Source organism: Strix uralensis, chromosome 3 (assembly GCF_047716275.1).
Source record: "Strix uralensis isolate ZFMK-TIS-50842 chromosome 3, bStrUra1, whole genome shotgun sequence".
NCBI classification, from domain to species: domain Eukaryota; kingdom Metazoa; phylum Chordata; class Aves; order Strigiformes; family Strigidae; genus Strix; species Strix uralensis.
The window spans coordinates 35079440-35107319 of record NC_133974.1 but is presented as its reverse complement, the minus strand read 5'-3'; the positions used below and the strand labels follow the sequence as shown (position 1 = coordinate 35107319).

Here is a 27880-nt window from a genome sequence, read left to right as displayed (position 1 = left end):
AGTGACACCACTAGAAGTTATCATATGTGCTGGAATATCTCAGTGAACACAGTTTTAAATAAAGGAGTCTGAACATGGATAATCAATTATCAGGTAGCATCAAGATGTGTCAGATGGAAATGCATGTCTGTGGTAAGAGAGGATAAACTGAGAACTCCTGTGGGAAAAACCCTAGGACCAGGATCTAAACTGGAAACAATTATAACTGATCTCTCTTAGCTGAGCAACAACTTTGCAAATTAGGCATCTCAGACCAAGCCTCTTATACTTCTATATTTACATGTTTCCTAGCAAATGACTTCTATCAAAGTAAAAATCAGACTGCTACCAATTTCATGATTAAGTCACTGATTGCCAAAATAATTGCTGTATTTTTATTCCTAGGTTTGAAAAGTTATATGCAGAATCTGCTATTTTCACAACATTTGTGTAGATCATAATCCTTACAACACAAAAATGTACAGCACTGACATGCAGGCCACAATCAGATTACTATCAGGTAATCTTAGGAATGGGTATCTTAGGAAAATGACCTGCAGTGAATTTATCTCATGTCTGGTTCTCTGTACATCTTTTACTTCCACATGTCACCCTTGCTGATAAGCAAACCACGAACAGAACATTACCCCAGACAGCAGGACACAAAAGCATCTCCCTTGAAAATGAGATTTTGTTTCACATTACCTTAGAAGTCAAAAAGAAAAAAAAATTAAAACTGAGGGAACTATAAGCAGTAGAAAACAGAGATTAAAGTGAGACTAGCACTCTTGGCTGCACCTTCTCTAAAATTACAACCTTTATGACAGAAGGCAAGCCGTGCTTCACAGTGCAGGGAAAGGAAAAGACCCTACTAGGTCATCTTGATGATTTGAACACCAAGCCACATTTCCCACTAACACACACTTTTCAGTCAAAATGGTTTGGAATAGGACAAGTGACAGCACTTCAACCACTCTGTATATCTTTTTAGTTCCTCAGGGCAGGGCTGTCTCTCTGGCAAATATTGTTCAAATATTTTGGAGTGGAAGTTGTTAAACCAGTTTTCAGGAGTGGTGGCTTCTGAGACAAGCAGTTAGTTATATATACAACCCAAGAGAGATTATTTATTTTTTTTAAATAGGAAAACGATACCATGCCTACTCCACTTGTTTCCAGAGCTGCTTTATTTTAGCAGTTTTTGTCCTCCATGCCTTCTCCTGCTTTTTAAACACACTCACCCTTCCAGACTATTAGCATTTTGGTCTGCATCAGCATTTCTTAGACTGCAAAACATCTATTACATTCTGTGCACATTGCCCAGAGTTTTAAGGAAACAGTGCCAAAGAGAGACGCATACAAGTATTCTGAGATTGTACGGATGATGGAGCCTTTCTGCAGTTGAGCCTTAGATGCTGCGGATCCTGACATCTAAGAATCATTAACAACTACAGTTTAGATTTTGCTCTGCTGTGATGAACCAGACCTGCTGAAGTCATTTGGGTCTAATCCAACAAGTGAGATCACAGGAATTGTTCCCCACAGTTTTTTTCCTTCTTCTTTGGCAATCAAAAGTCCCTGAAACAAATCTGGTCTACGTCCATTTTCTTACTTGTTTCTGACATATTCGTGCGTCACAAGTTATAGCATCAGGAAAGACTCAGGGTGTGGCCTCAGGGCTTGGCCCTGAAAAAGCTCAGTGCTGGCACCGGCTGTATTCCCGTGGCTGCACCGCCATCTCACAGCCCGTGTCAGAAACGCTTCACCACTTCTGCTTTGCAGCTAAATAAAACAGATTTTTATCTAGACAGAATTAACAGAAGCATTTCACGATCACTTTCGTGCTTTATTTTCACAGGCAGGAAATAAACCCCAAAATAAAATTCTGTATGAATTCCCAAACTTCCGTTCAAATCCAGCAGCATGATCTCCAGAAACTAAGCAGAGTCCCACCAATGTCACCAGTATTCACACGATCAGATCCTGATGAAGTATCAGTGCTCATCTGCAAACTACTGAATACACAGCCAATTCCAAAGGTTTTACATACAGTCTGATTTTTAAGTAATGATATATATAATCTCAAACTAAATAGATCAAATGTGAAATCTGTAGCTGACCTAGCAGTATAACATCACAGAATTCACTGCAGATACATTGTAACATACATAAAACCTCAAAAGTTAAAAAATTCAAAGTGTAAAGTATATAATCAACCCCAGTTGATTTTGAAAGTTCTTTATAGCTGAAGGTTTTAAAAAAATATAATACTCTTTAAAAATAATTTAGGAAGCCCTTGTTGCACCTGAAACATTACTACTCTTCAATATGTGATCATAAATTTCCAAATAACAACTTCCATAAATGAGATGACAAAATGCCTTATAACTCGGAACGACTTCTAGCCGGAGGTGCCTACTACAAAAACTCAGCAACTAAAAGCCTTTCACCAACAGGCTCCACAACAGGAAATATAAGATATCCAACTAAAACACAAGGTGGAGACTTGGGAACCAGACTGTAATTACTCTGTCTTGAGTTTTCTTGGAACAGCTGTACTAACACCTGAACTCTTATTAAAAAGTACTACAGGATGTTTAACAGCAGCAAGCAGCCAGAACCTGATTTAAAACAGGATTCAGAGGCAGTACTTCCAGGAATCCCAACTCAGTACACTTGGGAACTGATCTGTAACCACGAGAAGGGAAATGTTATTTATTGACTTAACAACACGATTTAAAGACAAGAGGGGAAACCTGAGATAGAAAGGCTGGACAGCTATTTAGCTAGAAAGCTCAGGTCATGGCATCAGGATAGCTAAGTCATGCAGAGATCAGCCTGGGTTTGACATCTGAAGATGTTCCTAAAGCCCTAAGCAGATCCATAAGCTGCACTGGATGCCATGCGGACCCAGGGCTACCAGTAATAGTCAAGGATAGGTAGGCACATCTATTAAAAATGCCAGACATATAAGTATTCCTTAGCAGTAAATCCAAGTTCTCAGTGACCTCTGTTATCAGGAAGGGATTTCAGGAAGGGATTAGTGAATCCATGCAACTTTATACATGACACAGAAAAAAACTGTACCTTTCTTGGACAGCAGAACAGCTGCAGAACAGTGAGGAATATCCATGCAACAGCTAGGAATATCCACTCAGATTGATCTGGGTCACTCACTAGCTTTCATTGAACACCAACTAAATCTTCACCATATCACCTACATAGAGACATCCACACATCTTAATCTTCAAACTGAATCCCATCCCATATGACCTTGTATTTCAGGGCATAAGCTCACTTGCAACAAAGAGAATCAAAAAAGTTTCCGATCAGAAAAGTTCTTTTCCTTTATTCTGCAAAGTTTCTTGCAGGTTTCATTAATCCAATGGTACGACATGCTATCAGAAAAATAACAGTCTGTGAGACAAACCACCAGACAGACATAGTGTAATAGTGTGAATATTGCAATACTTATTTAATATACTCTGCATATGATACGACTTATCCAAGTCAGATGCTGTGACAAAATGCATACTGCTTTGTCATTATATTCAACAAAGAATTTGAAAATTAAAGTAGAGCAGGTGTGAGCAATAGAGGAAAAGGAGTCTGAAAGTAAACAACATAAGTTTCTATGTGTGGGGCTTGGGGTTGCTATTTTATTCCCAGAGGATAAGCACTGTAAGAATAGCCAGTTTTTTCTGGACCCCAAAGCCTGCAAATTTTTTATATGTAATATACTGTTCTTTTTCTCCTCTATTTTAGTTTTCAATTCAATTAGTTTAATGTCAGAAGGAACCATTTAGTCTGACCTCCTTTTATCCCAGGTTTGATTACCCTAGTATTCAGCTGCTGCAGCAATCTGTGTTATTATAAGGCATCTTCCAAAAAGGCAACATTCCTGATGCTAAAACATGAAGTAATAGAGAAATCCTCACTCCCATTTTTTTGTTTGTTCCAGTGATTAAGAGCCTCACTGATGAAAGACACATATATGCCAAAGAGAATTTGTCTGGCTTCAATTTCTATTAGCTGGTTCATACTATGCCTTTCTCCACTAGATTGAAAAACCTTTTAAAACCTGTAACAGTGCTCACAGACTGTAATCAATAAATTCATTGGTTCATCTGATCCTTTGATATACAGTAACAGATGGGACTTCTGCAGTCTTCCACTGTGGAGCTTTCTTCCCCAGCTTCATCCACAAACTCTGTCATCAGTTCATATTAGAAACACCCTGGGTGAGTGTTGATTGCACAAAAATCAATCCACCCTTCTTTGACAGACTTTACGTACATTTCTGTTTCTCATTAGGATTTTCTACAATGAAAAGCCTTTATAAAAATCTGTTGCATCAGTAAATCTATCTTATTAACCAAATCCATAACAGTCTTAAAGAATTTAATTATCAGTGGAATCCCAGATCACCTTTGTCATTGTTTTTCTCATGCCAGATGACATGTCTATAGTCTCCCTTGTTACCTCACTTACTATTTTCTGTTAAGGACATTCATCTTCTGATGGCCTTTTGAAATCTCCCCACGCTGAGATTCACTTAACCACCCAGAGCCATCATCCCTATTAAATGTTTCCATCTCTGCCACATAATTACTGTTTCTTCATGTTACTGGGCTCTGCCACCACTGGTCTTAAGTTTCTACAAAACCTTAAAAATTCTTTCATACTTTTATTAACCAACAAGTTTTACTTGGGATCTTTACATTTCCTACAAATATGCAAGAGTTCAGACTTCATTTATATTGATATCTATCTCCTAGTTCCTCTTTTTTCCACTTATTAAATGCAGTGTTTCTTAAATACTGTTTCCTCTTTCAATGAAAAAAATAATCCCACTTCTGTTCTGCCCAGATTTATCTCTTCCCAAAAGGGCACTTTGTTAAATGTACCAAAAGCATATTGCAGTACTTTCTACCTTGATTTGTCTCCTGTAACAGTGAACAGAGAAAGATATCCTAGAGTGATGAGCATTATCCCTGCCCCTGGATATTCTTCATGCCACTGAAGCATTTAGAGCTCTATTAAGAACCCAAAACACTCTATGCTAAAACCCTAAGTTTTACAAAATTAATAGTAGGAAAAATGCGATGTAAATATGATAAAGACAACGTAGGAAAGGTTGTACCCTGGTAGATCTAACATGAAGACCAGTGTCCAGTCTTTGGCAGCAAAAAAGGTTCAACACCTAGAAAACGGTATCAGCCAGGGTAGTCAGCAGTGACACTGTCTCAAGTTCAAGCCTCAGGGCTTTCTAGGTAACAATTTTTAATGGAGTATACTTCTGTGAATTTGTCCAGACATTTTTCGATCCCACCTAAGTTTTCAGTATTCACAATACCCACCAGCGCTTTTCTCTACAATTCAGTTATTCTAATTATTTTGAAATTGCTCTTTACCTCTGACTTCTAGCTATGTATTAGAAGAGGCAGTGAACAAAATGTTCCCTGTTTACTTTCTCCTTGTTACTCATTAGTTGAGAGACATTCCCACCCTGTCATATGTTTTCCAGGCTCATTAATCTTCTGTAGTAGTACTGAATGGCTAAAATTTAGAATACCATCAACTACAGTCTACTACGATTTCACATCACTTGTCTGTTTTCTCACAGCTGTTTCATTAGCCCAGATGAATCTATAAGGCGTTTTTCTTTCAATTTTACAATTATTTTTTTCCTTTTCTTGTTAGTTTTGTTTCAGAAGGGAGTGGCACTCATATTCAGATCCTAAAAACAGCTGCTGCAGTTCATTCAGCAGTGTCCTCCTGACTTCAGAATTACTCAAGTCTTTGCAGAAAGCCCAAGCAAAATTTCGCAAACACTTTTTCACCTGGCAAGTGAGCTGTTGAAGGAGCCCACCACTGTCATCAGCCTTTGTTCCCATGTCTGAGCCTCACTTCCCCCACTTCCTGAAAAGCACCTATGCAGCTGTGAGTGGGGCTGTGCTGTCAACCAATCAGTGAACTGGTCTGGGTTAGGCAAAGAAAAACACAGAGATGTTTTTCAATCTGGGTCACTTACCCGGCGTGCTTTAGATCTCAGCCTTTACTACAGCTGCCTCAGCGTGACTGAGAAGCTATTGAACAGCAGTGCAGGGATGGGAAGGTGTGGCCGAGCACAGAGACAAGGAACAACTTAAAACATTTTTCCCATCAAAGACAATAGTTACAAGTCCACACCCACATGAGAATGTGTTCAAAAAATCCAGTCCTGACACTCACTAGAGCATCACCCTCACCTACCTCAGCCTATAGAAATCTATCAAGCATATAACTGGTCCTGGTAAATATCACTCCCAAGTAATACAGGATCACATGAGTTTTTCTGCTTTCTACCCCATCATCTCCCTCATTAGGGAACATTAAGCAGTCCTGTTTGTACTTGCTAAATGTCTCTGAACAGTCACTGCAAGCCAAGTCGGAAATGCAATTCCCAAATTACAGGCATTTAAAGCAGGCTGAATAAATCTGACACACAGAGTTTTGAACAGCTAAACCTCCAGCTATTTTTGCAACATATTTTACGGTGTATGAGTAGCGTACAGCTTAAAGGACTGGACAGATAGAACTATTATCAATAGCAACACGCAAACTAGATCATACCAGTTTTGTTATGCAACAGTTCTGCTTGGCTATTCAACCTGTTTTGCATAGTTATTTTTTCCTCAGTAACTCCTCTGTCACTGTGAATAGCTGAAACACCCCGAAAACTAGGACGAGATTTGTAAATAGTCTTTGATTCCACACCCCTTGAGACAATGACTGGCTGCACAGCAGGGCACAACAAATTTCTGTATACTCATAAAATAAACATAAGGGCATTTCACTTCAAAAAAAAAAAAAATCAGTACTCTATAAGATCTTTCTTTTATACTAAAACCCTCACTTTTTAAATAACATCGTTATTTTAGAATCAAAACACAGACCTTAGAAAAAAAATTTTTTTTTATATCTTTCCTTACAAAACCATAAACTACTGAAAATCTTGTGAGGTTTGTATAATATCTTGGGTTTGCCAGGAGGGAAGGATTTCTTCATCTCATCATCCATGCTTATTTCTAGTTTTGCTTCACCAAAGTAAACACAACTTTATTCACATCTATCAGAAGAAATAAAATCTCCCTGTGATTTGGCAATGTTAATACTCACGTTCACTTCCACCTCTATGGACCAGTCTCCTAGTGGAGGGTTCATTGATAACTGAAATTTTTTGGAAACTACGCCCAAATCACCCTCCTCCATCAACCACTGCTGAATCAATTTCTTCCGAGGGTCCTAGGAGAAAAGTCAGGCTGCATGTTAAATGAAAGTGATCTTGTTAGCAATATATCAATATTTAAGTAGCAATACATATGACCTTTACTTGTCACATAAATTTGGAATGTATGACAAATTTCAATGTATAACTAGGTTCCTGTGGATACTTACTCGGATATATATATTCAGAGACGCTTTGTAAGGTTTGAGATCAGGATAGACGGTGACAATCCGAAACATCACGTCTTGTCCCGGTTTATACATAGATTTATCAGTCTGGATGAATACAGAGATGCTCTTTGACATGTACATCAAGCTGGTACGGTTAGAGAAGACGCGCCGGCCATCAGCATGGCCTTCCACCAGTAATTCATAATTCCCAGAAGCACTGTTCAAAGGCAGCTAAAAAGAAAATAGTGATATCCAAATAATATCCAAAATATTCTTAAAGATTTTATTATTCCAAAAACATTTGACACAAAGATCTGACATATTCCTGAACTTGTCAGCTTATGTAAATTCTCAAAAAGAGAAAGATGATTTCAGAGCTTTAAGGGTCATTTCAACAATTACCTGAAAGTGTGTTGGCAGAAGCATCTTTTCAACATACCTGCATCTAATTTTCAGTAGTAATCAGGTTTTCAACAATGTAAGTATCTATGTATTCATATACCATTCATAGACTTACAGACACAAACACATTGTGCCCTCTCTTTTCATAGTTATTTAGAAATTTCTTGTGTTTGATTTTGGGGGCTAATTTTTTTCTGACCTCATCGCTTTTCAGTAATGAATTTCCCAAAAACAAAAGCGCTAAAGAAGCTATATGCAGGCAAGATGAGCAGAACAGTAAAAAAAACCTTGCACTTATTTTAAAAGCTTTAGCTTCATGTCCTATGGGGTAGACAAATCAAATTCAGAATGAAGATTTCATGAGGGTGAGTTAATGTTTTTCAATAGAAACCTCACTGATTTTGTCTCATTTCAGTTTAATGATTCATAATTACAGCACATAATGCGACTCATCTAGAAAGTAAAATAATGATTCTTCCCGAAATATTAAGGAATAAAGGAAGAGACATTTTATATGGTTAACTTATTTAGAATAAACATTGAAGGCTCCTTCAGTGCTGGCAGTAAACACAAGCAGGTATCACTGGCAAAGAAATCTAGACCGCATAAGATCAGAATAACCATGCACAGGTTGGTCTCTCTGTCTCTCCAGTGGACAGAGGAAATCTAGAGTCATAATACAGATGCATCAGTTTATTCCCTAAACTTAGGTAGGAAAAATCCCAGCCACAGGGGTCGAAAGGCTCAAAGCAGAGCTGCTGCAACACATGGGAATTTCACCTCAAGCAGAGCCTACATAGACAACTAATGACCCCAGGGACATCCCAGCCCAGATGCTGGCTTCTGTACCTCCATCTGCTTAGGAGGGTCTTTTTGAAGAACGAATAGGGTTTTAATGCAACACACAGCTCGTTCCAACAAGCAGCCCTGCTAAAAAGCTTAAAAGTCACATGCTTCTGTTTGCAGTTAACAACAGTAAATCTGGAGTAAAACCTCTGAATTCAAGACAACTAAAACAGACAGGCTTGCACTTTTCAGCATAACACATGGAAATGAAGCACTCTTCTTGCACTGGTAATGAAAATTACAGCTGTTAACTCACCAGGCACAGCACTTCAAAAGTATCCTACCAAGCTCCATAATGAAAGGCTGTCATACTGTCAAAACTCATTTTAAGAGCACACAGCGAGGTAACGGAAATTCCAAAAAAAGGAAAAATGTCACAGGGTAACAAATGAGGTAGGTGCACATGTCTGTGTCGAATACATTTCCTTCTCTGTGTGTTTACCTATAAAGAGGAATCAACTACAATTTCATCCCTCTCTGTTGAGTTTCTGTTTTTAAAAACAAGCCAGGGGAAAAAAAAAAATCAGGAAGGGGAAAAATAAACAGGCTCTCTTTCACACTCATGAGCAGGCATATGATGACACAGGAGGAAGAGAATCCCCACGTAAAATCTGGACTTATATAACTAAATTTTAGGTGCAAAGCTCCACACTGAAATACATTCTGCATTTTCTTCAACTGCAGGTTTTTGTATACACATTGCCAAGAACATATGATTCATATATTTCAACACTCTCCAACCTCCACGCCCAGTATTCTGGAATATATTAAATAGGAGGAACAGCCTTAGCTACTGTATCTGTCAAATATTACCTCAAATTTAATTCAGTTATGAATATTACCATCTATTAAAGAAGGTGTATTCCCTGAAAAGCAGACTAGATATCCTACAAGAAGCCCAGGAAATATTACAAACATTCAAAATCAAAATGGGGCGAAAATGAGCTTGTTTTATCTCATCATAGCAGTTAACTGTGCTCTTACAGCACTATTTTAATATACTTGCAAGGATTGTCTTTGATTTCTTCTTTAAAAGACTGTAAATGCCATTTAGAGACGTCATATATTTTCCTGTAGCTTTTTCCTATCATGAATAATGACAGATAGCATGGGTTGCTCCCTTGACTTTTATACTTTTTATATTTCAAAAGAACTCTCCTTCCTGCAACATAGTGACAAAACTGTGTGTTGTACCTTTCTTGATGTAAAAGCCAGAGGCAATGAAGTTTGCATTGCCACGGCAGTGTCCATTAGGACAGCTGAGGTGCAAAGTAACCCACCTTCTGGTTCACACACCTATGCTAACAGAGACCATGCTACTACAACACTTCCAGAAGGTCACTGCTACAATAACGGTAACTATTTACCTCAGCCCCACCAATTCCTTCTCTAAAAGGTACTTTGTCGACTCAAATATGAGCAAGGCAGCTTTTAACAGTAGGTAGTAGGAACTTGCTGTGAAAATATTTTATCTTAGTCAACACATCCTCCAAGTGAATGGTATTACTATCCCCATTTTGGCACTCCTAATGTAAGAGAGAAAAAGGCCACCTCACGTATTTCTCCTGACCACACCAGCCACCGTCACGAGCACCTCAGACAAGGAAGCTACTGTTTCCTCTGGAAAAGATGACGGCTGAAACCAGAAACTCATTACCCACCTTCTGCTACCAGCCAACTACACTTTAGGCAAAACATAAGCCTACCGTGGCTACACGAATGAAAAAAACATCTTACTATTAAAAAATGAGTCAATTTTCATCACTTCAGATAGTGGCGACAAAGGGAAGAATTCAGCTCGCCTAGTTTTAGGTGCTTGAACACTTTAAAACCTGTCCAGATTATACTAAGGATCTTGTTAATTTAATCTTCTGGGGTTTTTAAACTGAATTTTCTGTTTGCTAATTTGCAGTTTGTACAGATGCGTTTCAACCTAATAGTCTTCATAATGCTGTGCTGCTCATTGTTGTTGATTATCTATCTATCAACCAAACATTTCCAGATTATTTCATCAGATATACAGTTTATTTGAGATCACAGTTTAAACCCACTGGATTTAGAGATACTCACACTTACAAATGTTTAAAAAAATAAAGACTTTGGTAAAACTGTTTTCCTGAAAAAAATACATAGTTCTTTAGATTGGGTTTTCAAGATGAGCATCCAGGATTATAAATTCAGGATTCATACTTGACACACAATTCGATATTATACATTTTTGTTGACTAGTTAGCTATTATGTACTTTCACCTAACATGCATCTCCAAATCCTTAAGAAGACTACGTATAAATACATTTTTATGTTAAGATTTCTCAAGTATTGCTTTGCACAATTCTTTCAGCTGCAATTAGCCCTCACGCTGTGTTTGAAATAGAGATGTGGGTATCAGCCAGTCAAAGAAACCACAAAGGAAAGTTCTGTGTTCAAGTTTTATGATAGCTTGTGCTGGTGATGAAAATTAGCTCCCAAATCATGTAATTACTTGTAACAAGCTGCAGAACACTTGATCTGAAAACTCCTTGGCTTATTGGTCAGTAAATACACTCATCTGAGAATGTGAAAATAGCTAGGATCACATACAAAATACATCATCTCATCAACACTAACTGATGAAAAGTTAGAGTCAACATTTTCTAAGGAAGCAGAAAAGAAATACTTACTACTGGAAGAACAAGAGTCCCAAAGGAATCTGAATAAAAAAGAAGAAATACCACACTGTCAGAAACCTTATAAAAACTTACCAAAACATCAACATTATCAAGGTTAATTAGAAGACCAGTGCTCCTCCCCCACTGCCTGTAATACCCATCGGACAACCAAATTCCCTTGATGCGGCAACTCTGGAGCTCAGGGCACATGGACCATCCAGCCAACACACATGCAATGGCTCCCACCAGCTGGCCAGCATGCACAAACTTATGGGTCAGCTGACTGCCGTCAAACGTTGTCTGGACATGAAACTAAAAAATGTACAGCCTGAAACAACTGCTGCATTAGTCAGTATGGATATACCATGTTTATACTTCATTCAACATCTCACTCCCTGCATTTATTCCTCCCAAGTCCTGTCAAGGCCACTGTCAGTCACCATTAGGCTATGGGATAAGCAGCTCATCTCCACAGACACACGAAGGAGCACGAAAGAAGGACGACAGGTAAGGGAACCCCAATAAGACACAGCCCTATTCCAGGGGAGCACTCAGACCATCACACATCCATGACCACAAGCCCAGAAGCACACCAGCAGCGGGGAAACCCAGTACCTCAGAGACACAATCTCCCCACCATCAGGCTACCAGATTCAGCAACTCCCTAACAATCACTACCATCCCAAATCTGCAAAAAGAACCAGCCAGAACAGAACAGTCCAGAAAAACTGAAATGCAGTGCTCCACTTAAATAATGGTCTGAGGGGTGCCAACAGTGTCCCAGTTGGGAGCTACTTGAACAAGAAGGGTATGGTTTGACACTGCTGTCCTTGAGAATGACTCCCCTCTCGGGTACCACTGCACTAAGACCAAAGCATCCCTCTGCTTCTGCAAAGAGGTTGATTCTGCAACTCCTTCACATAAGAGAAATCCAAGACAGTTTGTACTAATCTCCTCTGCAGTTTAGTAGGTGGCTACTTTTTGCAGTCTTTTTCTCCAAACTAGGCAAGTCCAAAGACCTTAGCTGCTCCTCATAGGACATTCCTTCCAGCCCTGTCACCAGCTTTGTTGCCCTCCTCTAGATGCATTGTGGGGCCCAGAACTGCACACAGCACTCAAGGTGAGGCTGCACCAACACTGAATGCACTGGGATAATTACTTCTCTTGACTGGCTGGTTATGCTGTGTTTGATGCACCCCAGGATGTGGTTTGCCCTCTTGGCTGCCTGGGCACACTGCTGACTCATATTGACTCATACTTTCTTTTGCTGATTCCATTCAGTTAGACCTTTTTATATGTTCTAAAAAGCAATGGGTTTATACCTATCTTTTACTCATTTGTTTCATGGAGTAAGCAAAAAAAAAAAAAGAATTTATTTATGTCCTTCTTGATCCTGGACATAAAAGCATTCCAAGATGAAGCAATCACTTGGCCTTTGAACTCCAATAAATGTTAATTTTTAAAGTCAAGGAATTCTTTCTTTTGACAGTGGCAAACAAAAGGAAGTCTTGATGGACTGAACACAGGTTGTCCTGGCTGCTGCCAGAGCTCTAAAGGAAAAATCCTGTCCAGCATGTACCATCTATTCAAATTATAGCCTCGGTTAAACCAAATGACTCACATCCCACAAATGAAGTTTGTGGGTAGTACACTCCAGTACTTCATTCTGGTATTCAAAAGCTTAATGGGGATGGGTGGCATCGGGCCCTAAGCAATGCACTTCTTTCCACAACATGTTTACGCTACCATTAAAGCCACAATTTTTTTCCAATCATCCCTCTCTCCACTCAAAAAGCAGCCCATGCATGCAGTTGTTGATTCTCAGCAACCCCACTGGCCTTTGAGGTTTATCAGACAAGAGTCTCAGGCAAAATACACACTTCTTCTCTCAGTAGCCAGCAGAGAGGGCACCCTGCCCCACTGCACGGTGGCAGGGAGCCCCACGCTCAGCCAAGCTTGCTTGGCACACAGGGCTACACAGGACAACCGCCAGCTACAGGAGAGGAATTACACAGTCCTTCAGAGTACCCAATTCATAGGCAATATAAACCCCTCTCCACTCACTGATGTATTTATTTCCAACATCTACCCAAACAACTCCATGCCCAAACAATCGCACTAAAATAGACATCATTTTAGCTAAAGGAAACATGTCTTCCTAACTCAGGAGAGACAGAGTTACTGTTAACTAGGAAGAATCTTTTTTTAAGGGATTATGATACTTCACTGGTAAAGGAGGCTGGATGTAGGATAACTAGCACAACCAAGATGGTATAAAGCTATCTACTGAAACTTTATACTAAAAGCCTAACCCTTCTCTAGTTCCCATCCCTCTGTGAAATAAGGCTGTGCTAAAGCTGGGTTTTATACAACCACAACCCATGACACTATGTGAGAGCGGGACGTGACACACTATGTCACCAGAAAAAATAAACTTTTGTCACTGCTGATAATCAGTTATTAACAAGGAACAGAAACTTAGTTTTATTTACCACACATGTCTGAGTGGATATGCACATGGTAAGTATTGCTACACTAGCTTTGATCTATCCAACACAGTTAATTATAGCAACGGCTATAGCAGTGACTTCAGCATGCTGGGAGACACCAAGCACAAATCTGATATTCATACCATAGCCCACACCACAGGGCTTCTATTTCCATCTTTACCCACGTCAGTGCAAACACACTAGTACACAGCACCACAAGGGCAGAGTGCTGAAGGGGACTGCTACACATTGCCCTGCGCAGCCTCTAACAGCTCTCAAGGCAACCTTTCACATAACAAGGCAGGTACTTTGCAGCTTTCTCATCAAGGCGGTGCCTGCTTGCCTCCACCTATTTTGAGAATCACAGAACCACAGAATACCAGGTTGGAAGGGGCCTCAGGGATCATCTGGTGCAACCTTTCTTGGCAAAAGCAAAAGCATGGTCTAGACAAGATGGCCATGCTAGAAAAACTAGCATGCAAAAGACAGAAATCTTAAGGCAGAAATACTAGGTTTCTTTCATGTTCCCAGGACTGGAAGACCTAACATCAGGTCTGAGCCAGATACAGCCATGATGCAGAGGGGGAAGCAGTTGGGGAGGAGGGAGATTTAAATCACAGTCACTTCTCCTTTGTGCAACTCAGAAAGCATTTACCTTCTGAAGTGGTGTTAGGGAGCTACAGCCTCCCTGGCTGCCTTGATAAAGCCCAGAGCACTGTCTCATTCCCAGCCAGTGAAAATCATAAAAGAGGCTCTGGGGCATGAGGTAATCTTCCAATTCATGTCACTACGTAATTATTTTGTTAGGAGCTGAGCAGCCTGGGCAGATCCGAAACTCTTTGGCGCTGCAGTGAATTTCCCTGCCATGCAAGATTTTCCCATGTTCTCAGAGACTACCAAGCTGCAATAAATCCCCTGGAGCTCTGCTCAGCTACACCCTGGGATGGCTTTGGATATGCTCAAGCAAGAGCTGTAGGCAAAATATTTCCTTTATGCCAAAGCTGAATTGCTGAGATTCACCACATTTTTCTGTCCACTTGATGAATTAAAGTTATATTTAATTGTACAGCAATCTCAAGTTTAGAAAGACTTAACCATGGTCCAAGAGCTAGCACGTGGCACTGCTCTGCGGGAAGCTCTGCTATCATGCAGCTGGACACTTTTACCCACATGCAGTGCGTAATGCTTCCACGTGATTTACACATGTCATCAGTCGAGTCCACTGTCCCCGAAAATGGCAGCAGTTGTCACCCTCTTTCGGTACATCCCTGCAAGGGATCCCTTCAGTTATTAAATACAGCTCCCAACAATTACAGGTAACTAACTCCAGGCAGTAAAGTAGATTTAGAAAGATGCTCAGAACAGCTACGCCACCTGCACCATGTGTCACAGACCACTAAACGCTTCCTCCTGACTCATCACATCTGCTCTCTGCAGCAGCGGACTAACCGGCATGACTGCAATGGGCCACGAAGGGGAAAGACCAGGCGAGAGCACGTGTCCCTGCTACTGCAAGGGATTAGTTAAAGAAAACTCCCAGCTGGGAGCCATGCCCTAGCTGCAGGGGGAGACAGGAAAAATTCAGTGGACCATTTCAGACTAATCTTGAGGAAAGTTAAAAAGCAAACAACCAAATAAAAAATCCACACAGAAGTCACATGATCCTTCAAGAAAAAATATCCTTCCTTGTCACTCACAAAATCATTTCTCTCACAGAATTCCCGAAGCTTGTACTGTATTCATTCAATAAATACTGCATTGAGGAAATACATGGAAATACTGTGGAAACAAACACCACATTGTCCTGCCTCCTTTTCCTCGGAGTCCTTGGCATTTAGGACTGTCCAGCAGAAGAGGAACCGAAGGCAGTGTAGTAGTGATATGTCACCAGTATAGATGGCAGTGGGCAATTAAGTCACCTTTTTAATGTATCTTGCCAGCATGCCATCTTTTGGAGGTCTAATAGTCTTATTATCAGCAAAGCAAATAGGAAAAAATTCTACAGAGCCAAATACATGCATGTTTTTCCAGACTTATGGAGAGCTGTACAAATGATGGCATCTTACATTCTTCCCACTGCATGGGCCTGACCCAAACCCAAAAACGCTACCTTTTCTTGAGCTGACACCACCAGCACTAGGACTAGATGTAATTGTTTCAGCTTCCACTCCCCAAAAAGGACAGAGGTCCCAGAAAAATGACTATATGGCTTGGCACAGTGAAATACAGCTTGTGAGAATATAAATCAGTACAGCAGCACTCCAGTCTCTAACTTTACACAAACTCAGGTCTTGACTCTGTATTCTAGCTGTATTGCTACAGATCTTCTCATTTAACCTTTTCTACCTACGTCCTCATTCCTTCTTAAGTCCTGTGTGAGAACAGAAAACTATAACTAGAATCACTTCAGACTGATTTACTGAAATGATGCCACGTCTTTCTTCTGGCAGCTGTGGTCACATATCCATGCTTAGGAAATGTTTACAGAAAAGCATTTTCTTTGCAGTGGTAAATGGAATTTTTTTGACTGCGGAGGCTATTTCAAAAACTCACATCAGAGAAATAAAAGATAATGGTCTTCAATGTCCTTCCAGATTTTTCTTCCTATCCCAAATATATATTAATTTTGTGTTTAAAAAAAAAAAAAAAAAAAGGAAGGAAGCATAAATACCAAGGCCTAAACTGTCCAGGGAGTAAAAAAATAGTATTTCTTCATAAAAGAAGGCCTGCAAATCTGTCAAGTTCACAGTTTTCTTTAAATATGTTATACTCCTCATCTATTATCCTAAAATTAACACCCAAATTAGCACTGGTTAGTTATGCAAGTAGCCCAAAATATATAGTGTGAGCCACTGCTGTTAAGTTATGGCTAAATTTGGGCCAGGCAATAGAAGGAGGGGCAATACAGCACTCAAACGCATGCAATAGGGATTGCTAGTGGACACCTGTATACAGGCTGACATCCAAAGCCAAATGAAGCCAACAGACCTGTAGTAAAGGGGTATACACTTGCTCCACAAAGCTTCCTAAACCCTTCCTGCCTGCCAGCACTATGTACACTTCCCTCCACACCCACTCATTATCCTACTCCCTGTTTCCATCACCCCTTATCCTTTTTAGTCCTTTTTGCAATTTTGGAGGCTAAAAGCACTCAGAAATTATAAAGGGAGAGAGAGAGGCAGAGTAGCAGCGCTGCCTATGGAGAAAGGTGTAAAGGGACAGGAGGAATAACCTGAGCTGGACCAGAATTTATCACCTGGGGTCCTGTCAACAGGGCACTGCAGCTCTAGAGGACAGGGGAAAGGCAACATGCACAGACGTTTTTTCAATTAAAGCCACATTTAACCAAACTCTGCCACTGCTAGCAAGTTCTAGCTTCAGTATGCAATGCAGAGCATAGGGATATTTTCCTGACAACCAGGACAATTAATGACAAAAAAAAAACTTCTCCAGATAAATCCAAACATTTTTCCCCAATCTGCTTTTACTCCATGATCAGAAGAGTGGTGGAAACCCAACCATAGAAAGCACAACCAAAACCACTCATGGCCAGGACAGAATAGATACAGATTTACCAGAAGGTATGAAGAGAAGGGGTGCTGTCCTTCCTCTCCTCTGTACCCTCACCATGGCATTCCCTGTGTCTTTCTAATTCACGTGGCAAAGGAGTCATGGCACCTCCCTGCTTGTCCCTTTTACCAGTTCAGCCCTTCTTCTCTCAACAACACTGCCAGATCCACCCCTGAGGAAAACAGACTTCTCCCACTCCCTCAGACAGCCAGACACTGCTGATGACGAGCGACCCTTTCCTTGCCCTGCCGCATCCTCAATTCCTTCCACAAGCAAGCATCAAGTTTCCTGAAGACTGGCCCTTCTAATTTCTTTTTAGACTTAGGTCGTAATTCAGAGATTTAATTCTCCACTCAGTCTTCTAAAGTAAAACAACCAACTCTATGGATTATACTATTATTATCACTTTCAGCTGAGTGGTCAGAGAGCCACCAGTTGCAAGAATGCAATACTTAAAACAATCTGTGGTTTATCTGAGAAACTGCATGCTGGGTAGGAAAACAAAACAGCTTCATATTTCTAAAACTAAATCATATCTTTAATCAGAGACCTTCTGACAGCTATCCAGCAGCTACCATCCCAGAGGCTCTTTTCAACTTTTCATGAGACCAGCCTCTAAGAGCCATCCACGGACTTTTTGTCATGCGCATGACATTATCACTGCCTACCATACCCAAACAACTATATTTCCATGAATCATACATTTACAGCTGTTAGCAAGACAAGTTTTGAATACTATAGAGAAAACATTCTTGATGTCAGATCCAGTCTATGAAACTAAGCAGACAATTCAGAATAATCTCGGACTTAAGCGTTTTACACAATTAAATGGGAAATTAATTTCATTCACTTAGCTTTCCCTTGGTGACTATACACAAACTCACAGGCATCTGCACATCCTGCTTTCAAGGCACTATTGGCCACCATTATTACCCATTCTGATGTCCATGAAATAAACACAAAGCCACTATTACTGCAATTTAAAGAAGTTGCAGTTTTTATTCCAACTTAAAACATAGGGAAATCATACTAGGACACAATGTGGCTAAACCTGGCTATGCCAGCGATTTGGCGGTATTAATACAACCCTCATCGCATCAATTGCTGCAACTGGAGCAAAATTCCGAAGTCAAGTCACCTCTCAAATTCATTCACTGCAAATAAAACATTCAGGAACTATTTAAGTTTCCTCTTACAGGGAGTGAAAGAAGGTTTGTTTTCATGTTGGTTTTCTTCCATTTTCTGGAATGCATTCCGAGTCAAAGCCACATAACTTTTCTGAGATCACAAAATTATTTAGATATATAAAACTATTACCAGAGACTTCTTTCATCAGTAAATAAAGGCAATATAAATCCCTACCATACAAAATAGGCACCTGGACCTCACAGCTGCACCTGCAGGAAGCTGGAGAAGTGGAGGAGAAGGGGTCTATCACTCTGGCCATATTTTCTGCGCACATACTTATTTGGACTGCAGTGAATCTAGGTGAACCATCATCATCTCTTGCCACATGCTATTCAGCCTCTGCACATAGGATCTCAACTCTGCTTTCACAAACAGGTAGTCAGGGATAGCAGAGCATGGGAACGAGCAATGCTGTCAGTGCAGATAGTCTTGAGTCTTATGAAAAGAGAAGTCACCTGTGTATGACTGGAGACCCATGAATTTCCCAGCTGCTTCCTGCCTCTGCAGGTACTTCTATAATCCTCAAAACTTCAGCTTGGATCTCCTTCTAGAGACCACTAAGTACATCACCCTAGACCCATCTGGAGATCTACTGCTAGCTCCCACCCCTTTCTCTTTAAAGCTACCTTTCATGTACCTGAAGGGTAATATCCAGGTGCATAACACACTTCTCCTAACACTTCTCCCCAGTTCCTCCCATCTCTCCTCAAACGCTTCCCAGAATGTAGAAGAGTATCCCAGGATCAAACTAAAAGTCTGTTTAGCCCAAGGTCCTGCCTCCAGCAATGGTCAAGGACAGACATCTGAACAGCATAAAACCAGGACAAGTACACAGTGACCCTTCCCTGGGTACTCTTCCTAACTTATGCAATCTGAGGCTTGGGGTTTGAAAAGCAAAAATTAGTGTCTTTATACTGGACCAACCCTTGATGGACTTTGTCTCATGAATTTGTGCAATCACATTTTCCTTCCACAACACCTGGGACATGGAGTTCCACAATTTATTTCCATTTCATGTGAAGGCCCACCTTCTTCTGTCTGGTTTGAACTTGTCTCCTGAGAGATCTCCAATCTTTCCCTCTGTTCTCCCTGGAACTTTTCCAGCTGGTTCACAGCCTCCATGAGGAGTGCCCCAAATCAGGCACAGCATTCCCCAGGATACCTAATTAGAGCTGTGAAGATTACTAGAATACTTTCTCATGGCTTACAGGAAATATATCTGTGTATACATTTGAGTACAGACTTTGCCTTTTCTTTTTTTTTGAGCACCGCAGTATTATTTACAAGCTTTCACCTTTTGATACCTTTAAACCATCACCTTCCCCCTACACACACACCCTTTTCTGCAGGACTGCTGCCTTGCCTTGTTCCCCATCCAGTAAAAGCACGCTCTTTTTTTCCTCAACAAGAGTAGAACTATGCAGTTGCCCTAGTGAATCACACTCCAGTTTTTCCCCTAATCATTTTCCATACTGCCAAAATTAGCTCAAAATCTAATCCACCCTCCCAGCATCCTTGCCACCCTTTCACTAATCCAATAAACATTCTCCCTTTTCCATTCATGTCAGTCATACTGAACAATACAGTTTCAGGGCAACCCATTTCCAGTTTGAGAGTGAACCACTTAGACCTACTTTGTGAATATTATTTTCCATTCAGCCACAAATGTATTCCATGCTGTCCCCGCTTCTCCAGCTGTCTTGACAGAGTGCCACGGCAGACTATCAAAAGCCTTACTAAAGTCAAAACATAACAATACCCTGCTTCTTCTTCACCTACAACCCCTGCCAGCCCATAGTGGAACACATTTTATTTTCAGGTTTTCAATCTTACAGAACCTCTCTCTTCACTCATGCTCTCAAAACTTCACTAGCAGTTTTAAAATTATTTCAATCGATTCCCTAAATATTCTACAGGCAATTTTATCAGGCCTAAACATCTACCCTACCAAAGTACTCTTTAACCTCGTCCTCCTCTTTTGTTGCCTTAATTCTTAACCCTTTTCCATGGCAGTTAGTTGATCCTCTTAGTGAAGACTGAACACTTACTGCCTCTCAGCATCACTGACTAATGCCCTTCACATCAGACTGAGTATCAAGCCACATCCCTTGACAGCTTTCTTGTTACCAATATGATACTTAAAAATCCTGCCTTATTATCCTTCACATTCTTTCCTACCCATGGTTTGACCTTTCCAGTTTTGTCCTTTCTTACCCATGCTACTCCTTTAAGTTCAACCTTTGTAATCTGACCTCATTTTCAGTTTATACAAAATTTTTCTTTTTTCTGTTTTTTCGCCAGTGATAAGACTGTGTTTAGTTACTTTATTTCTTACCCTTCTACTATATTAGCATAATGTGTACTTATCCCTTTGAGTCCCTCAAGAGCTTCCCCCCTTTGATTCCCTTTCTTCTTGCTTCTGATAGCATCTTACCTCCCAATTCCTGTTGTTTATTTGCATCACCTTTTTTCCCAAATTCACAACCTTTACTTTGTTTTTATCTCTTCTCCCTTTCCTAAAGCTGTAAAGCCCCTCCAGTTTACAGTAGCAACAGGGAACCCCACACTGGCATATGTAATATTCCCTCCTCTGCAAGAGTTGCCCCACTGCTACCATTTCTGCTATGAGTGAATTATTCCACGCTTCTCAAGGTACTGTGAAACAGACTGTAGCGCTCAATCTGCCACGCTCTCCCTGGATGGATATTCAAGGAGAACATGGTGACAAGAATGACTTCACATACGAACACATAAGCCTTGAGCCACAGAACAACTCTTTCCCTCAAATCTCAAACAGCACCCAATCAATAAGATAATGCTGAAGTACTGGATGGGATTTCTACTTCCATTTTTCTGCAAACTCCTTAATGGGCCTGTTAGCAGGATGGATTCAACAAGAGGCACAGAAACCTTTCTTTTTCTTCTTCTATGTACTCCAGCAATACGAAAGCCCGTAAGAGAGCACCCTCTTCTCTACTAGCTCCCTTGTCTCTGGATCCAGCCCCAACACCTCCTTCCCCAAAACTTTTCCTCCATTCTGATTTTGCATAGGTTATCTGCATGTGTTGACTCTTTGATAACTCATTTTTCATGAGGCACAGTTACACATACATTTGGAGATGCAAAATCATGGGACTCCTGCTCTCTTGCTGTTTGGCTTTTTAGGTATTGATGCAGAATTAGGCAGAAAGGAGCTGTCCCACTAAACTGCCAGCAACATCCTTTATCCCATAGATTTTCAGCACAGATTTTGTGGTCACCAATGAGTCAGTCATTTTATTCTGAAATAAGGTACAGAGGCAACTCAAGGTTAACAAAAGGGACTGGCATACCTGGGCCATTCATTCCCATTTAGCTGTTACTTTACAACTTACTATTCCCAGTGTTTTTCACTGTTTCACATACTAAGTGGTCAGAACCATATTATTAAGTATGCAAATCATGCCTTCTGGTAAAAGCAGATTTTCCATTGTCTATATGGATGATCACTACATGTCTGAGCTTGACAGACATTCTCACAAACTCTATCATGTTTCATAAATCCTAGCTGAGTATTTACCATGCTCTAGCTCAGCGACCTCTGTTAACAAGCACATTTACTTTTCTCTAGAAGTACAGAAAAGCAGTGCAAATTAATTAACACATACAAGTAATTTATAGGGAACCCAAACTATGCATGCTACTGTAAAGCAGATTCTTCAGTTCACAAAGTTGTTCTCACTCACTGTGCCTTAAATACATTTTGTTGTACCTTAAATACCAGAAGCTCTAACTAAATCTTATTCTTAAGAATTAAAAACATTCACACAGTTGGGTAAACGATGATGCCTCATCACACACGGAAGTTTTTCTTAAAACTAATTTGTTTTTTCAACTTACATGCTACTTACTCTTTCTAAATCATTCTAGCACCAAGGAAAACAGACTTTTCAGAAGCTCTCGCAATTAAGGTGTAAGGTTTCTCATACACTAACACACACTGCAATGTCTGGGTAGCAAACCCTGTAAGACAACACTTCTTGCCAATTCAAACTACATCGTTATTGATCAATGACTGGATAAATATGTATGACAAGAGTCACTCTTCACTGCAATCACTGAAAATCTAGCCATTCATGCATAAAATTTCACTCGCTGTGTGTTATTCCCACCGTTTATTTTTTTTTGTTGACCTAGAAAACATAACAGCTCAAATTGCACATAAGCCATTGTTATCTTCTGCAGTCATTTTCAATCAGGGTGAGGATCTTTCTGATACTGCATCTCCACAGAAAATGTGTCAAGGCTTGATACAGTGCACAGAAACAGCTTTAGTTAGTGCTTTGTGTTTTTCTGGACTCCACTGCAGACAATGGAAACCTATTCTCTCCTGGCGACACACTGACTTTTTTTTTTTGTTGTACTTGCTCACACGAAGTTTACCTGTAGCAGCAACATCCTGCTTGCAGACATCCAGTTGGTCTGTTTTCACTACATTTAATCTAATTAACTTAATTTCTGTATCAAAACATTGGTCTTAAACAATCTCCCTTGCTATAGTACATTTGGATTCTGGAATATTGAGACAAGCTCAAAATATCAGCACTTCTTTAAATGTGTGTGCATGCACACTTTCTCCCTCACTCCAGAGAATACTAACTACTTATTAATAAATATATTTCTTTCCCTTTGTTATATGAAAAGCATGATAAAGATGTGAACCAACCTCGACTGCTAAAGCCTTTCTCTAATGGACAGTTTCCCAAGAATCACTCAGATATGAAAATTCCACTTCCAGTAACATTAAAACAATGAATGTTTTATCAACCAGAGGGCAAGCACTCTATTTCTTATATAAAGCAAGAGTTATATTACATAGAGAAAAAATAACTTTGCCTTTAATTCAACAAGATCTTTTTACAGAGCTAACTCAGAAATTTAGACCAGTACAGGTACCATACTGAGCTGCTGCTGGAGAACCAGAGCACATCCTTAACTTTAAGCAACTGCAGATGCACTTTGCCAGACAGGTATGTAGTCGGTCTTATGCTTAGGTACTTGGCTGAACTCTGCCTACAAGACTAAACAGCACTAATAAAAATGGTGTCCTCAGCCTGTCTTCTGTCCCCAGCATCCCATTTCCAACTCTGTGCCCATCTCAGTTCCATCAGCACAAGTGTTTGCACACCAAACCAGGGAACCTATCCGCCTAAAAAAGTATTCAACAAAATAAAAACTTTGGTTTTCAGTCAGATCAGTTTCTCAAAACAGTTAATCTCCTGCTTTTGCTGTCACCGTGCAAAGAAAAATATAGAGCATAATTGAGCCAGCTTAGGCAACAGTGCCACTGAATTTGCTGCCTAACCAAGGTAGGAGATCAGTTCCAGCTTTCTGGATATTCAGCACAGTCGATAACTTCAGCTACACCTTACCTCCCGTAATACTTATTTTGCATAGACACATGGCAGTGAAAGTCATCAAATTCATGTGCACCACAGGAACAGTGATACCACTGTATTAACCACTCTGTAACCTAATGGGCCCAAGTGACAAATAAAGCAATGTTTTCTGGGCAGTAATATACGCAGCCGTGATGTAATTTAAAGATTTTGTGTGCCTGGAGATACGTTTGGGTTTTTTCCTTGAACTGCACCAGCTGGTCTAATAAAACCCCCCCCAGTCTTCCTTCAGTCACATTCTTAGTCTAACACAGCTACAACAATATCACTACATATATTATCTTAAGGTTGTTTTGTCTTCAGTGAAGAATTTAAAGCTTTAGAATCTTATTCTGACAAACCTCTTTCTCTCCCAGTAACTCCATTCACATCTGATTCACTCCTGTAGCACCTTTGGATACACACCTTCAATACTACATCCTGTTACAGGTCACTTCCCTTGCTCCTGGCCCATAACAGTTTTGCTTACATATTTGTTCACAGAGAACAAGCAACTAACAAATTATATAACTCGACTTTAAAGAATGGATAGCCACATACTATATTTTAAGATTTTTGCAAGAGAAAATACACTGCATGCTCAGCACCTTTTTTTTCTTTTTTTTGCTATTCCATTTATCAAGTAAAAAAGCACAAAAGATTCAAATATATATTTAAAAGTCAGGAAAAAGTTTAAAAATTAACAATAAATCCATGCACTTCAAGTAATGCAGTATAGCATTTCTCCTTTTTCCTCACTATATCCAGTCTGAGACAGTGTCACACCTATTCCTGATCACCCACCACTCTCTCTGACTTCAGTAACCCCCAGTGTCAAGCACTGTTCTGTGTGTTGTGCAGATAGAGACTTCCACGTATTTTCACATGCTTGGAATTACTAGTTGCTTGTCTGCTTTTAATGTTGTAAAGGACAACAACAGACAGGCTGAAACTCATGCAAGCGTCACTGAACTTCATGTTAAGCAGAACAGAAGCAGGAAATAAAAGCCAGTATAGTTAAGAGGAAGAAGAGGAGAAGACAGTTTTTCTTTTAAAAACAATAAATCAGTTGGTTTGGGTTTGGTTTGCTTTTGGTTTTGCATCAAAATACTGCCAGGAAAAGTTTGAAGAGGAATTGTGAACTTAAAAAGGCAAGCTTACTACTAATAGCGTAATAAATGCATCAAAGTTTTCTCCACAGCATAAGAATGTTCCTTTATCCACTGCTGAATCCTCTGCTATGTCTAGTCCAATAGGCTTGGTCTGCACTTTTGAACAAGCCAAATCTAAATATGGCATGTAGTGTGTTATGCAGACTTACAATTAAGGACTGTAGACATGACAGCCAGTCTGTTTTACTTGCATGCAGATTTTAGGTGCTAACAAATCTGCCCTCCTAAAGTAACTGCCTTAAGCATACTTCACCACAACTATTAGTGTTAGATTTGGTCACTAATAGAGCAGGTGCCTAAACTTTATTTAAATCAGGAATGAACACTTTTTTTTTTTTTTTAATTAGCCATAGCACTACAGAAATTTGCCTCAGGTTTATGCTTTTACACTGGCTGCTGGATGACATGTACCTGATAACAATATAAAATTAGAGTGGATAAACAATACCCAATCTGAAGTAAAACCTGCCAATACATAGTTCTGGACAATTTTTTCAGAATATTTGAAATAGCAAGAGCTGTGATCAGATATGCTTTTCTGCATCATGGGGCCATTAATTTTTTGATCTGGTCAAATACACTCCATCACACTCAAAGCCTCAGTCTCTCCTACAGGTTGTGAAGAGAGGTGGGCTTTCATGAAGGCTTTGAACTGAAAATATGATGCTTCCAATTAAGGCATCTACATTAACTATAAGTAATTAATAGAAAAACTAATTGACCTCAACAAGAAGAAAGTGCATTAGAACAGGGTAGATTTTTCTAGGACCTCATACTGCCCCCAGGCTCTACTTTTGACAAATAAAAAGCTAGAGTTTGGGTGTCATTTATATTGCTTCATACTAAGAGCAGTTTAAAAGCTAGATTATCCAGACGAAATATTTTCTTTCTCGTGAGGGCCTTTACGAAAAGGAGTGGTGACCAGGATATCTCAGTTCTCCAGCTACTCAGAACTGCCACCACATCCTCTACTGCTGCCCAGGGGGCATACATTATTAAATCAGCCTGCTCTAAGGTGCACTTATATTCAGTCCCCAACCTGTCTTACGATTCATGTCTTAATCCTTAAAAATTTCCGTTTCCAGAAATGCACAGAGCTTCCACATAATTGTGTCTGACATGGTCACCTCCACTTTCCTATTGTCCTCAGGTACCCTTTTTCTTAGGGCATAAGAAGCAGCCAGCTCCAGATGCTGTCTTACCTTGTTTGTCCCGTCCCTACCATTATCCCGCTTGCTTCCACCTTGCACCTTAAGCCTAGCAATGAGTACCTCTTCCTCTACTACTGCTTCTTCCATGGCCCCACTACGTTGACCAGAGTACTTCCCTGCTCCTCAGAAACCTCACATCCATCACACTCCGCTACTATCTGATTACTGTCAGAGTTTACAATGAGTTAGCACACCCATGCAACCACTCACTTACCCAGCTCAGCTGCCCACCTGCACGCAGAGCCAGCAGAGTACAAGATTGTTTTCCCATAAGTGATCCCTACTTGGTAAACTAAAGTTCCTACTTTAGTACTGTTTAGAAGCTGTGGTATTTTGGGAACGACCAAGTATTTGTGGTAGAATGCAAAATCTAAATCCTTCCAGGCCAACTCCATTCTCTTACCTTTCTCAAAGACCGTTTCCCCGCTCAAGATTGTCTCGTTATCTCTGATCACTTCTCCCCTTACAGTGACCTGGGCTGGGCTGTCCGGCAGCAGAGTTACCCCAACAGTCACGTTTGCTCCAGGCCTGATGTTCCAGGGAACTGCCACCAGGAACGTAGGTCTGGAAAACCCAAACGGGCAGAGGGAGAAAGGGCAGGGAGTGAAATACAATCCCCCAGAAAGTAACAGCGTCCACATAATGCATGTTGCAAAGCTCTCCTGGCGCACTCCGTGGCGGGGGCTGGAGGGGATGCTCGCTCGCCCGGCGCCACCGAGCGCGCCCAGGCTGTGCAGGACGGGGAGGAGGCAGCGCTGCCCTGCCCTGCCCTGCCCGCCGGACGGACGGACAGGCTGCCAGGCGGGCGCCGGGGAGCCCCGGGAAGCGCCCCACTGCCCCGCGCAGCCTCCTCGCTAGGCGGGGAGGGGAGGCGCGGCGCCCCGTGTACCCGCCCGCCCGCCCCCGGCCCCACGTACCCGGCCGCCGCGGAGCTGCAGAGGAGGAGGAGGAGGAGGAGGAGGCGGCCAGCGCGGCGGGTCCGCGCCATGGCGCTCCGTGCGCGCTGCCCGTAGCCCGGTGTGTCCGCCGCTGTGCGCAGAGCCGGGGCCGGGCGGGAGGCGGCTGGGCGGGCGGGGGAGAGAGGGCGGGCGGGAGGCGAGAATCCGCCGCTGCCCCAGCGCCAGGCGCGCTCCGCCGGCGGCAGCCGCATGAGCACCGGCGGGGGCGTTCCCGAGGCCGGGCCGGGGGGGAGCGGGGGGGCGGCCAGGCAGCGAGGTCTGTGCGGGCACACATCTGTGCCCACGGGGGCCTTTCCGCCCCCCCCGCAGCCCTCGCACCCCACATCTGCGGGCAGATGCAGCTGGGGAGCGGGTGGGATCCTCAGACGGAGGCAACATCCTACAAAATAAACAGGGAGAGTCGGGTTTTCTGCCTGTCGGTTGTCGGGAACCGCCGCTTTATCGAAGGGGCTTCGCACTGCAGAGGCTCGGAGGGGCTCGGGAGCCCGCCGAGGCGCGCTGGCGTGGGGCTCGGGCTCGAAGGCGAGTCAGGAACGGTTCTGGGTCTGGACGGGGAGAACG

At 41.3% G+C, this 27880-nt stretch overlaps 1 protein-coding gene across 1 annotated transcript in view; it reads right to left on the bottom strand.

The window, feature by feature from the left end:
• Nucleotides 1-27369, bottom strand: part of CD109 (CD109 molecule) — an 82375-nt gene extending 55006 nt beyond the window's left edge. The window contains exons 1-5 of the mRNA XM_074861887.1: nt 27278-27369; nt 26764-26924; nt 11326-11354; nt 7417-7647; nt 7138-7263 (exon numbers count right to left, since the gene is read on the bottom strand). Coding sequence (XP_074717988.1) covers nt 7138-7263; nt 7417-7647; nt 11326-11354; nt 26764-26924; nt 27278-27348 — 618 coding nt within the window. The 5' untranslated portion in view covers nt 27349-27369. The remainder of the gene's footprint in view (nt 1-7137; nt 7264-7416; nt 7648-11325; nt 11355-26763; nt 26925-27277) is intronic.
• Nucleotides 27370-27880: the final 511 nt, after the last annotated feature.